The sequence below is a fragment of the Falco naumanni genome, chromosome 9, assembly GCF_017639655.2.
Source record: "Falco naumanni isolate bFalNau1 chromosome 9, bFalNau1.pat, whole genome shotgun sequence".
NCBI classification, from domain to species: Eukaryota; Metazoa; Chordata; class Aves; order Falconiformes; family Falconidae; genus Falco; species Falco naumanni.
In genome coordinates, this window is record NC_054062.1 from 5,901,277 (window position 1) to 5,914,828 (window position 13,552).

The following is a 13,552-nucleotide window of genomic DNA, read 5'->3' on the forward strand; positions in this document are numbered from 1 at the left end:
ACTTATACATATTCATTTTAGGATAGAAAAAGTGGTAGAGCAGAACCTGACCCTAAAAAGAAAGCCACTTTTAGGTCCATCACCTCCACCCTGGCCTCCAGCTTCAAGAGACGTAGGTCCTCCAAGGATACGGTAAGAGGAAGAAGAACAATTCTGCCCTCTCTCTTTCTCTCTCTTTCTCTCTTCTGCCATCCCATCGACTGCCACACACCCATCCCGAAGCTGCCAGTGTACATGCATAGCTCATGTTCGTCACCAGTCAGTCAGTGAGTCAGTGAGTCAGTCATCCCGTGTACCTGAAAGGATGCTGGGATCCTGGAGGGCAGGCAGGAGGTGGCTTGGAGTCCTGTGATGAGTTGGGAGATGCAACCGAGTTTTTGTTTTGTTTTTTGTTTTCTTTTTGCCTGGATGATTTCTGATGTTCCTCTCTGTGCTTCGCTCACCTTACTGGTGCTGACCTCTTGAAAGCGATGACATTTTTTTTCTTTTTCTTTTTCTTTTTTTTTTTTTTTTTTTATTCTGTTCCTGAGTGTTCCTGTACCTGTTTGTCATTGTATGCCTAAAAACGATCACCCCGATTTAATTTGGGCACCGTGTCACCTCACCGAGAGCCATGCGTGTCACATTCTCTACATGTGATTTTTGTTTGTGACGATTAGCATTCGGGACGTAGTCCTCGGCACAGGAGTGACAGCTGTCTCTGGTTATCGTCAGCAGTAACGCAGCTCTAGAAAAGAGACACAAAGGCTTGAAAGAGGAGGTTGTTAAAGACCCAACCTTGGTTCAAACTTGTGCTTTCCGCCTTGGAGTAAAACTGCTCTCACGTAACCAGAGAACATTGCCAAATTGCTGCCTCTAAAGCCAGCTGTTTCCAAATGTGCAAACGTGTCTGCTCGTGCTGGAGCTTCAGACACTCTTCAGCGTCAGGTTGGGCTGTTGGTCTGTCGGACTGAGCCGGTGTCCCTCTGCATGTTGCCGTCTGTTGTATGACTCTGCACTGTGGCTACTCTGTTGTCTTGTGTGGCAGCGGCCGCTGCATTTTGCTGCCCGACCTCCCGGCGCGATGGGCTTGCCGAAATCGCCTCCCCAGGGCGACCGGCGGGTTTCTGCCCAGGGTTGCTCAGAACAGGCTCCCGGCCAGGCTGCCCGAGGCGTGAGGCACAACGGGGACGGGGGGACGGTGGCAGCGCGGGGAGATGTGGCCCCCTGTGGTGGGGTAGCCCGTCCCTGGCAGCAGGTTTGGGGCGCCTCGGGGAGCAGCATGCAATATCGCAGGGGGTCTCGGGGCCACGGCTCTGTATGGAAAACGGAGGCAGCTGCCTTTGATGCCAATGCAGGCTCCATCCCAAGAAGCTCCTGGAGCACCCCTGGGAATCAGCCCTGGGGACAACTGAGCCTTCCGCCAGGCTCAGCTGCCACCATCTCACACAAAGTGCTCCTCTCCCTGTCACCTCACCAAGGCAGGCGTGGCGGGGGGACCCATGGTCTCCCCACTCATCCCCCATACCCCACTGGGAAGACTGGCATCCCTGTCATCTCCTGCACTGCCGCCGTGCTCCCTGGGTGGCACCTTGCCCCAGTGATGCCTTCATGTCTGAAGTCCCCCCTCCCCACCGCTGCACCCCCCGAGCAGCTCTGCAGGAAGGTTGCAGGTTGTGTCTTGGTGGCCTGAGCCCTGGGCCAGGGGAGAGGAGACAGAGATGGGGTGGGTGGTGCAGGGAAGGGAACGTGGGAAGAGTGAGGAGGAGGAGGGACAAGTGGGATGCACAGAAAAAGGGAAGTAAAAATTGCAGAAAGATCTTCTGGGGGGACCCTCAGCATGTCCTGAGTGGACCCCTGCATTTTGTTGTGTGTGAACCCCTCCATGGTTAGGAAACCAAGGGATCCTGTCCTGGGAGAGAGCAGGAGCATCACGGTGCAGGGGGCACCTGGAGGGACCAGTGCCCACAGTGGCCACAGGAGAAGGGGATAACCTGAGAACAATGGGACAGCTGGCCTGTGGCACCCCTGGTATCCCCCCACATCGCTCCCTCTTCGGGGAAGCATCCTGGGCCCGATCCTGCTCTGTGGTGTGGCATCCACCCTACACCACACCACTGCACAGCGTGCTCTGCCCCGGGGTAGGAGCACCCCAACGCCCAGAGCTGACCAGGTCCAGGGGCCACCTGCACCAGAGGTCCCATGGGCAAGTGGTGGAGCCGTGCTTTCCCCTTCCCTCACCTGGTGGGCACCAGCGCGGCATGGGACTCCCCGTGCCATGACCTTCTTGGCACATTGCTGACAGGCGAGGTGTGGAAGGAGATGACCCCACTCATCCCAGAAGATGGCCCCAGCTCTGGAGGCAGCCACATCTGTGAGGCAGCTATGGGCAACAATGCTCCGCTGTCTGGGAGCATATTGCAGTCTTCTGCCTCCCATGGGGTGATGTGGTCAGGGTCCTAGGACACGTTCCCCTCGGAATCAGGCTAGCTGGGTCAAGAACAGGCTAGTGCGGCCAATATCCAAGCCAACATGGCCAAGATGGAAGCTAGCAGGTCCAAGGTCTGGCTGTTGCAGGAGGTCCGTGGTGGAGCGAGCTTTGTCGTGATGTTGGGCAGACCTGCTGGTTGCTCTGCAGGGTGAGTGGCCAGCAGGAGGGTGCTGCCACCAGCTCATGTCACAGCCTGCCATTTGGTGCCCTCCATTTCCATGCAGCAGCCCTGGTTCAGAGACCCCAGTGCCCTCCTGCTGTGGAAGGCCCCATGAGTACGTAGCATGCTGGGACACGTTGCCTGGGGTCCTTGTAAAGATGAGAAAGCAGCGAGGCGCTCTGTTTCATGATGCTCAGCAGAGCCGCAGGCCCACACCAGGTCTCAGATGGGGCAAGGCTTGAGAGCCCATGGGGCTGGAAGGCCAGGCTGACCCCAGCCCCATGGGCTCTCCTGGCTAGCGAGCGAAAGACGCAAACCTGGTGGCCTTGCTTCTTTCCTTTTCGTTGTCGGGAGTTTTAAAAATGGATTCTGCTCTGCAGCCCTGCAGAATGGTCCCTCAGGAGTGCCAGAGAGACAGGCTGGCACCATGGAGCCAAGACAGCCCTGGGAAGCTACCACCCCACTCTGAACGTCCTAGCGCCCACCATCACCCGAGCTGCACAGCCTCTCCGCGGCACATCATCCCCACCGCCCCAGGAGGAGATGCATGTGTTCCCCATAGGCAGCTCCTGCAACTCGAATAGCACTCGCAGAGCTGACGTACTGCCATCCATCGCAGCCACCCACGATACTGCAACCCCACAGAAGCCATGTGAGACGCATAAACCACACAGACACCTTCCGAGCCGGCACATTTCGTACAGACACTTAACGAGGTGCACAGGTCCCTTAGCCCCCCCACTGCAGACGTCATCAGCCCCCACAGAGTCACACCACCAGCCCGCGGGCATCCCCCCCAGGCACAGCATGACACACGTCCCACGTCACCGCCAAGCGAGGGCCCGGCACTGCCAGGCGATGCTCGCCCTGCAGCCATGGGGATGGTGCCAGAGCTGGTCGAGAACTGAGGGGATTCATGGAAAAGGTCACCTTTTCAGTGAAGGATCAGCCGCCCCAAAGTCAAATGCTTCTTGGCTGAAAAAGAACCTAGTTTTTGACCCAAAAGAACCAAAAATAGGTCAAAGGCAACTATTTTTTTTTTTTAAGGAAAGTTGACATTTTCTACAGCAAGATTGCGTTTAGCTAGAATCCTAATTTTTAATTGAAAAAAAAAAAACCAACAAACCCAAACCCCAGAATTCTTCCAGAAAATCTTCCACCAGTCAGGGACTACCATTGAGCCCAGATTAGTTTGAAGTCATTTTTAAAGACATATTAAGTTCTTGTCTATATTTTCTTCCTGGTTGTCATTTAAAGTTTTTGGTGCCTTCACTTCACTTCCATACCTTAACATGTTTGAGTCTCTTCTACGGTTAATATTGATTAATTTCTTGGCTTTATAATGTTTAGTTTGGGGATAATTGCACCATCCCTGTAACATAATTTACCCTAAATTACTGATATGTGCTTCTAGCATTAGTTCTACTTTACCATAGTTTTGATATGACAGTTTTCTTGCTTTTTTTCTTTTCCTTTTTTTTTTATTTTTATTATTAAAAATTGCATGCATGAACTCTACACAAAAAAAAAAAAAAAAAAGTAAATGAGAATGTTACCCTGTGATAACTCTGTGATTGGAGGAGATATGCTTTCAAATCAAAAGCTATGCTCTTGTATTTTAATTTTTCTGGCCAGATTCCCCACTTCGCTTGGTTATTTTCGCATTTGCCACCCCTAGAGCTGTGCGGAGAGGCCAGAACGCCCCAGCCTGCCCTGCTAGACCTCCAGCTTTCCACTGCAGCAGCCACACATACACGTGCACCAAGGCACACGCGCACACACACACACATACACATACGCACACACCACTTTTTCCCCCCCATTTGCATCAGGCAGGATATTTAACAAAGGACCTTTATTCCGCCCTCTTCTCTTTTGTATCTCAAGTCTTTTCCACCAGTGAGTCACCCAGCCTCTCCCCTTTCCCAGTCGCCTCTCCTCCCTGTGGGAATCAAGCCCCATCCCGCGAGCGCACACCTTCAGCCATTTTGCTATGGAAAGATTGCATGTAGCTGGAATCCTAAATTTTTTTGCAAGGAGGGGGTGGCTGCACACATTTTTGGGAGAGAGGGGTGGTTTTTTTGCATAGCCACAAAAAGCTCCCCCCAGAGCGGCAGAGTGACTGCAGGGTCACCTCGGCCGTTCTCTGTGCAAACAGGCACGGCCAAGGTGTTGCCGCTTAGCAAAGCAAGGAATTTCTCAGAGCCTCCGCTTTAGTATTAATAGTCCCCTGAATGAAAGAATGATCCTATGAGATGCTCCCTAGGTGTCAACACGTCCCCAGCATGTGTACCGGAGAGACGGGAGCATGCCGGCTCCCGCCCCTGCCCCAGCAGCTCCCCGCTGAGGGGGTCCTGGTGAAGCACAAAACCGGGCAGAGCAGGGCAGTCCCGAGGACCCCACGCAATGCCTGGGGGGACCCCAGGCCTCCCTGTGGCAGGAGGCAGGGTGTAGAGCCACGCAGGGTAGCCACAGTGTCAGAGCCTCCAGCAGCACCGCCGGGGCCACGGTCACCACTGACCAACACAAGACGGGCAAAACCCCGTCCCTGAGGAGCCCCCCGGGAGCCCAGCACAACGGCAGCCCCGCGGGGTGGCATGGTGTAAGGGCCAGGTAAACGTCACTGGACAGGGTCTGCGCTGCAGCACACGAGACCCGCCGAGACCCTTTCCTGCCCCGGCACCGATGCAGATCCTCAGAGAGAAGCACAAGATGCTCCGTGCCACCCGCTCTCGTAGCAAGGCTGGACAGGGCTTCCAGTTCAGGGTTTGGAGTTAGGAGAGTGGAACTGGCAGAGCAAGGGAGTAGGGAAGGAGGAAGGGAGAAAATCATTGCCCAGTTGTAAATCCCTGCCTGGGTAGGACAGACCTTTTTTCTTGCCTGTTGAAGAGTATTTCTGCTCTCCCTGTTTGCTTGCCGGTGGGACTACAGCTGGGGAGGTCTCTCCCAGGGAGCGTTTGCCAAGCCCCCCAGTCCGCAGGGAACGCAGAACCCCAAATTCAGGCCACATCTCCAACACAGGCTGTATTTTCACATTAGCAATTGACGCTACAGTTTATTGCAAGACAACCACACCGCACGTCCCCTCACCTGCATGAAAGGACAGTCAAAGCAGTGTCATTCAAGCAAGGAGGTGAAACGCCCTGGCCTCAAAGCACAGCTTGATCTGGCACCAGAGATGCCGAAACCCAGCCAGACCCTCCAAACACAGGTTCAGCCGTGGGCTGGGCTGATGAGTCACAGGCTTTGTTTTGTAGCTCTCCCAGAGCAGAGAGGGGCTCGCTCAGCAGGCGACACGGCTGCCATGCTCTGCGAAAGCTGCGCCGCGCTCCTGGGTGTCCTCCCTGTCCAACTGTAGGGTGCTTGGAGAGCGTCTGCAACGACCTCTGCACAAGCTTGGATTGCATTGGGAAGGGGACCTCAGCCAGCAGCACGTTTTGGGCCGTTGCATCGCCCCAAGAGATATCCTGTAGGGACACATGAGATGTAAGTAGAGGTGGGGGCAAATGCCAGAACTGCCTAACACTTCTTTCTCCTTGTCTGTGTATTTGTGTGTTGCAGCAATATCACCCCACCGACATCACCGGCCAGCTCAACCTCTCCGACCCCTCAGTCAGCACTGTGGTGTGACCTTCTCCCCGAGGGCCATCAGTCCTTGCCCAACACAGTAGGAAGGCACAGCCAGGACTGCCTTTCAAGGGACACTGATGGGTTCTTCTGGGTGAGATGGGAGGAAAGCATCCTTCATCCGTACACAGTGACTTCATTGTATATCTCCCTCCCTTCCTAGGCCTGCTGCCATGCTCGTGCCCCAGAATGCACGGCAGAACCAGGACACGGTTTGGACTTCACTGTACAGAGATAATTGCTTCCAACAGTGCTGTTGATATTCAGTATTGCCACTGACTGGCTATGTGCAAGGGGAAAGGACTTTGAAAGGCACATGGTGCCTGCTCTCCCACGGTAGCAGGGAAGAGCTGGTGCCACACTACAAACCTGTGCTTCACTTTGCAGGCTTCAGGCTTCTCAGCACATGCACAGCCCCTCAGATGTGTGCTCCACGTCTCCCACCACCCCAGAGGGCTTCAGTGCGCTGTGCTTGTGGTCCTGAGCAACTGGAACAGCCGGCGCAGTTCAGCGGGTTGGGCACATGCACCTGCTGTGCCCAGTGACCCCCGCCTCTGCAGCAGGAGCTGAAAGATGTGTGTTCCACACCTTGCAGGGGATGGACCCCCCTGCTCCTCCCTCCCATCAGCTTGTGGCTATGACTTGGCTCCTGTATGTGGTCTGTTTGCAGCAGGAGTGCTCCCAGACCTGCAGCCCACACTCCTGTGCTAAACGTGGTACTACGGAGCTCATAACATGCTGTCAGCCAAGATCCTGACTCCCAGCATCTCCTGCACAGAAGACATCCCCAGGACCTGGCCATGGCCAGCATGTAGCTCTCACACCATGGATCTCCTGGCCAGGAATATCTCCACAGGGAATGGCTCTGGATGGTTGCATTGACCTTTAGCCAAGCTCCACACTGCCTCAGCAACAGCAATGCAAGGAGAGATGGTGCTGGCCGGTCGTGGCTGGCTGTGGGCTGTGGTGTCTGCAGCAGCCACCCAGCCTGCCTGCACTGCCAGGGCACCACAGCGGGCACTGGCAGCTTCCCTGCCACACACACTGCAGTTCAAGCTTGCCAGCAGCTCCCGCGGCAGCTCTGAAGTCCCAGCTTATGTGGCTGCATCTGCCTGACCCTGGAGACATGGAAACTGGATCCCAGTTGAGGAGAAGGGAACCCAACAAGACAGGCTGACACCATTCCTCCCCACACCTTCCTCCCCTCAAGCATACGTGCCCATGTGCCAGCATCCCTAAGCACCCTCCCCATGGGCGCTGCGAGTGGGTACGGAGACACCAGCATTGGGGAAGCATCTGGCACCAGCCAGGCTGGTGATGAGCAGCTATAGCACGTGCACGGGTAACATTGCATCCTGCCTCCTGCAAAGGTGGAAACGCCGCCTGCAACGTGGTACCAAGCCCCAGCAGCACGAACTGCCTTCTTGCCCCAGCCGAGAAGATGTGGCTTCCCCCTGAGGGCAGACAGCCTTTGCAGGCAGGAATTTCAGATGGCAGCTGAGGTCTGTGAGCATCATTCCACTGACTGAAGTGGCTCCATCAAGTTCATCTCACTCCAGCTGAGAAATTGGACCCATTCTACTTTATACGTCAATGTAACATTAATATCAAGTTTTTGCAAGAGCTCAGTAAAGTCTAGACTGGATCATGAAGTGGTTCATTCCAGTGCCGTGTGCCTCTTTCCGTCTCTGCCTTCTGGCAAAGCTGGCAGGGAGCCCCATGCTGAATCAGAGCCTCACCCAGCACTGCTGCAGGGCTTGCAAACAGTAAAAGGTGGAGAGATGGGGAGGGACCATGAGGCCAGGCCAGGAGCTGCAGGGAAGACCCAGATGGAAGGGGCATCACCATTCTGGGATGCCAGGCTGATGGGCAGCCTAAACAACCAGTGTGGGGCTACAGGCCTTGCAGCAGGGGTGCAGGGACAGTCTGAAATTGTTCAAATGCCAGCATGATGCCAGCTGGCTCTCACCCACCTCCATCCAGGGGAAAATGGTCCCCTGCCACTGCTGTGTTCCCCAGCTCCTGGGAGCCGTGGGGCACTGCCAGTGGGGCTGGCCTTTGGAAGCAGAGGGCTGACTGCAGAGATGAAGGCATCTAGGGAAGTCCCTGCACATCAGTCCATCCATAGGGAGGTGACCGAGGGATTTGCAAACCAGAGAGGCAGCTCTCCTGGGCTGAACTGAAGTGGCACCCTTCTCAGTCACAGCATGGTCCCCATGTGCTGAGACCACCAGCCCAACATCCACTGGAGTCTCAGCCTCAGGACAACCTGGGAGGAGGAGCAGGGCTCAGGTGCCCGTGCAGGATGACAGGTGAGGCCCTGGCTCCAAATGGGAAGCCCAGGCCTTCTTGGGAAGCACTGAGCGCTGTTACTAGAGAGGGTCTGGCAGAACTGGAATTGCTCCTGGGAAAGGCGCCGTGCAAGGGGCTGATCCTGGCAGAGGTCCTGCCACCACCCTGGTTGCAGGGCTGGTAGCACTGGAGGAGCTGCTGCTCTCGCCAGCATCCCACAGCCCTCGCCGGGGACAGGCGCTGCAGGAAGAGCTGTGTGGCAATTGAAAGGTTTCTCTCTTGAAAGTCAAAATGAGAGCAAGCCACAACGGAACCGACATTTGGTTTATTTTCTGTATGATTTGTGTAACCCTTGCCAAAAGATGCATCGACCCCCACTGCATCCCTGTCTTGTCCCACAGCTCTTTAATGGGCAAGAGACTGAGCCAACAGAGGGAGGCGGGTGGCCACAATCATCTCTTCGGGGCTATTAGCACATTGCAATGGGTAAGAGCTCAGGCTGGAAAGGGTTGTTGCTCCTCCTTGAGAGACACTTTTGTCACCCCAGCTTGTGCTTTCCCCTGGAGCACAACTCCAGCTTCTTCCAGGCCACCTCCCAGTACACTCACTAAGCGTTTCCATGCAATGCAGGGGAGAAGTGTTTCCGGAGGGAAGGGCAGGAGGCAGCAGGGTGGGGGGATGCGAGGGCAGCCCCAGCCCCTTCTGGTAGGTGATGGGAGGGGAGGCAGCAGCCAAGGTTGCAGACTCTGTGCTGCAAACCTACATGGGCTTTTTTGTCACAGAGCTAACCCTAGACTTTGGCCTTGGATGAGCTTTAGCCTAGGAAAAAGCTATTAGGGGAGGAACCACTGTGCATCCTCACGCATCCTTTGGCAGCCCCTTTGCCAAATGACATCAGTGGGAGCTCGGGGCTTTGCCTTTTTCCAACCTTCACCATAACCTCAGCCTCATCCTAGATCTTGGTTGTTGACTGAGCCTCCTCAGCACCAGCAGCCATGCCTCAACGAAAAAAAAACAAAAACAAAACAAAACAAAAAAAAAAACCCAAAAAACCCAAACAACAAAAAACTATCAAAACAAGTATTTTGCAACTTGTCCTGTCCTTGGGCAGTACACGGAGGGGTCTGGAGCTTTCTGAAAGTTCCATGGAGGTTCCGGAGTGCCCCCAAAACACCCAGAGATCTTCAGGTGCACCAAAAGGCACGTGGAGAGCTCTGGAGCACACCAAAAGGCAAACCAGTGCCTGTCAGGACATAGAAAGCCAAACAGATGGCATTTGGATGCAAGAAAAGTAGAGCCAAGGGGTCTCGAGGGCATGGAAAGGCATGCTGAGGCTGCTGGGGTCACTGAATGGCAGATTGGGAGTGCTGGGGGCACCAAAGGTGCAAGGGGGGTTTGGGGGCAAACGGAAGGGCACACAGAGGCTCCTGGGCTGCTCCAAAAGGCAAACGGAGACTTCTGCACTGCACTGAAAGGCACCCAGAGGAATATGGTGTGTCCTGAGATGCACAGTGGCTCTCAGGAAGCACCAAAAGGCACATGGAGACATATGGTGATGCATCCTGAAATGCACACTGAGGGCCCCGGACCATGGGGCAGGACAGGGTGAGCTGGAGGAGAACAGTCACCCATCCATCCCCAGGAAGGTCTGAGCCTCCTGTAACATGGAGAGCATCTGTGGTCAGACCGTGCCCTGCAGCAGGTCTGAGCTGGAGGCTGCTCCCCCCCGCAGCAGGGCAGAGGGAGCTTGGCATCATCTCGGGGGGCTCCGGGAGGAGGAAGGAAAGTGATTTCCAGGAACAGAGCATCCTCTCGCTGGTCCACAGGGAAATGTTTGCAACAGGGGGATGCAGACAGCTGAAGGGCATGAACCAAAGGCTGCCCAGGGCTAAAGCCTGGTCACCCTGCCTCAGTAGCCCCTGCAGATGCGGGGTCTCCTCCAGAAGTGGGATTCCCTGCTCAGGTTGTGGTAAATCACTATGATGGAGCCCATGAAGGTGCAGAAGAAGATGCTGGCCATGAAGGAGAACGGTCCAATGATCAAGAAAGCGACATAGTGCTTGGCAGACAGTGAGGTCTCCTGACATTGACTGAAGGACTCATTCCCAAAGGCCATGATCGGATAGTTGTTCAGCTGCTCTGGGACTCTGCAGAGGAGCAAAGTCTTCTCTGGAAGAGAAAAGCAGTTCTGATGGGCACACCTGGCAGCTGGGACAAGGCTGGTGTCAAGGACAGAGGGGATTGCAGGTCTATGTGGGACAGCCAGGACCAGGGCAGGAGGTCAGGGGTCAGGTTCACCCAGGGCAGGGTATAAACAAGAGGAGTAGTGAGGGTTCAGGGCTCATCTGTGTCCTGCACCCCAGGGAGTGGAATGGCATGGGGAGGTGGGCACAGTGCCGGAAGGGGCACTGGAAAATGGGTTTGGGGCAGGACAATGAATGGGACAGGTAAGGTGGTGTGGGCCTGGTTCCCAGGGAACAGATGTGGGGAGCAGTGAGCAGCCAGCCTGGAGCTGCCACAGAAGGTCCCAGCCAGCACAAGTGACAGGCGTGCACCCAAGCTGGAGGCAAGCAGGAGCGGGTGACAGAGGATGGAGAGATCTTGTCTCTCACTGAGGTTCATGGGGGAAGAAATGCAGGATCAGACCCATGTTCATGAGGCACTGGGGAAGGGGCTGAAGGCTCTGAGTCCTGGCTGGGTCAGCAGTGATGCCCACCCTGATACACAGGCTATTCTTGCCCCCTCAGGTTCCCAGTGCCCAGCACACCTTGCCCTCAATGTGGCAGGACCAGTGCCACTGCTGGGGACAGCACAGGGAGTCCATCGCTGGGACATCGCCCAGCCCTCCTCTCCAGGTAATGCCTGCAGGTGACCAAGCATGGGCACCTGGTACCAGACCCGGAGATGCATCCACCCAAGTAGATACAGGAGCTGCCGTGGCCTGAGGACAGGTCCTGGGGAACCTTGCCGTACCCCCATGGGCACTGACCACGCAAACCTTTGGCTGGCTGGCAGCCAGGGTGCTGGCTCCTGCCTCAGCCCCGACAGGGTGACCAGCTGGTGGGGAGTGGGTGGGGGGCTTTGGGACACGGTCCTCCGGACACTCACCTTGAACTTTTTCCCTGTTGTGGCTGAGCCAGCGCCAGAGGGGCAGGATGCCGCAGCTGCACACCCAGGGGTTGTCCTGCAGGAAGAGGGCTCGGAGCTGGGGCAGGACACGCAGCACCCTAGGCTCCAGCTCTCCCAGCCTGTTGCTGCCCAGGTTGAGTGTGGCCAGGCTGGTGAGGGGCAGGAAGGTTTCAGGGGTCAGAACGGTTAAGTAGTTGTTGCTGAGATCCAGCTCCTGCAGCGCCCCGAGCCCCACCAGCGCCTGGTTGTGGATCAGCTGCAGGCGGTTGTGGGGCAGGCTGAGCACCAGCAGCCGTGGCAGGGGAGGGAAGGACTGCGGCCCCAGCACGGTGATGAAGTTGTAGCCAAGCCACAGGGTGCTGGTGTTGGTCGACAGGCTCTGCGGCACCTCTCGGAGGGCATGCCCGCGGCAGTCCGCCTCCCCCGGGGAGCAGCGGCAGGCGGCGGGGCAGGCTGGTGAGGGCAGCGGGCGCAGGAGAAGCAGGCAGGCCAGCATGGTGCTGGGACCTCTCCAGCACCCCATGGCTGCCCACTGAGGTGGCGAGGGCTCCCCAACCTCCGGTGCTGGGACTCCCCCAGGGACAGGATCCCTAGTGCCTGCCGCCTCGCCCGCCCACCGGTCCAGGCCTGGCAGCCTCGGCTGAGCCTGGTGGTGCTGAGTGAAGGTGCTGGGCAGTGCCTGGCTGCAAGGGGAGCGGGTGGACGTGCTGGGCTCCCCGCAGCCCTGCGCATTCCCCTGCTCGCCGCCACCTTCCGTCTGCAAACCCGGATCGGGCTGCGCTCCTGGCCCCGGTTTTCCTTGGGGTGGAGCTGCACTTTTTTCAGCAAATATTTTTGCAGTGATGCCTGCCCTGGCAAGGTGCGGAGCCGTGCCCTCGGCCCTCCCTCTGCCAGGCACTGCTCCAGTCAGGTAAGCAGCCAGCTTTGCATGGCCTGGGATTAACCGCTTGTGTGTGCTGCAGGCTGGAGAGCTGGAAAAAAGCAAAATCTGACCCATCTCTTGGCCTCCAGCCTCCCCACAGGGCATCCCCCAGGGGTGCGCTGCCTCAGCAGCCATCTACAGAGTGGGGTGTGGAGCCAGGACCCCCATAGCTGCCTGAGGTGGGACAAAGCTTAAATCATATCATCAGCAGGTCTAACCTCATCGTCTCTGCTGGCCCACCATGCCTGGAGGTCCTGGATGGGGAGCCCTGCTGGGAGCCATGGGCCACCCAGCCCTTGGCTGGGCTCTGTTTGCTCCCGGCAGGAGACAAAAAGCCGTGCCAAAAAGAAGGAGGGTTGGGATGTGAATCCTGAGGACCACCCTCCTCCTGCCCAGCAGGATCACACAGCTGTGTCCACGCCGGGGGACACCCAGGAACCCCCACATGAGAAGGCATGAGGAAGGTGAGCTTGCTGGACTGTAGCTACCCAAAGCTTGTTTACCCTCCCCCCAGCACGGCAGTGCAGGCTAGAGAGGGCTCAAAGTCTACCTCCGTGCTGTTTATACCTGCTCCAGTTTCAAAGCTGCCTGATGCCCCACAGCAGAAGGCGGTAGAGGAGAGGTGTCACCTCCCAGCACCCACCATCCCTCACAGAGCTCAGCACTGCTGGCAGCACCTCATCCCCCTCACAGCCTGGGGTGGTGACCCAGAACAGGGGCGCCGTCCTCCACTGACACCCTGGAAACTCCTGTCCCATTTAGGACCCAGCGGTCACGGTCCTGGAGGAATCCCTGGCACCTCTGCCCCATGGCCAAAGGGCTGGAAGGGCAGCAAGGCAGCGCACGGCTGCACCCCAGCCAGGACTGGGATGCTTCCCAAATCTGGGGCAGAAGCAGCAGGCAGGCAGTTTATTAATAGCATCCAGAGAAGCTTTGGTTTGTTTATCTATCC

At 56.8% G+C, this 13,552-nt stretch overlaps 2 protein-coding genes across 13 annotated transcripts in view; one reads left to right on the forward strand and one right to left on the reverse strand.

Annotated features, from left to right (window-relative positions):
* Positions 1–7,909, forward strand: part of GRIN1 (glutamate ionotropic receptor NMDA type subunit 1) — a 40,306-nt gene extending 32,397 nt beyond the window's left edge. For 3 of the 12 annotated variants that reach the window (XM_040607148.1, XM_040607154.1, XM_040607149.1), the window contains one exon: positions 3,011–4,232. In XM_040607148.1, the coding sequence (XP_040463082.1) occupies positions 3,011–3,214 (204 nt within the window). In that variant the 3' untranslated portion in view covers positions 3,215–4,232. Of the gene's footprint in view, positions 1–21; positions 133–3,010; positions 4,233–6,191 lie in introns of those variants that run through there. The other 9 variants (XM_040607150.1, XM_040607157.1, XM_040607161.1 and 6 more) reach the window with 5 other exon arrangements.
* A 97-nt stretch (positions 7,910–8,006) lies between these two features.
* Positions 8,007–12,831, reverse strand: LRRC26 (leucine rich repeat containing 26). The gene is made up of 2 exons (XM_040607162.1): positions 11,658–12,831; positions 8,007–10,718 (listed from the first exon to the last, which is right to left on the reverse strand). The coding sequence occupies exons 1-2, from the start codon at positions 12,733–12,735 to the stop codon at positions 10,459–10,461; spliced, it is 1,338 nt and encodes a 445-aa protein (XP_040463096.1). The 5' UTR covers positions 12,736–12,831; the 3' UTR covers positions 8,007–10,458.
* Between the last annotated feature and the right edge of the window lie 721 nt (positions 12,832–13,552).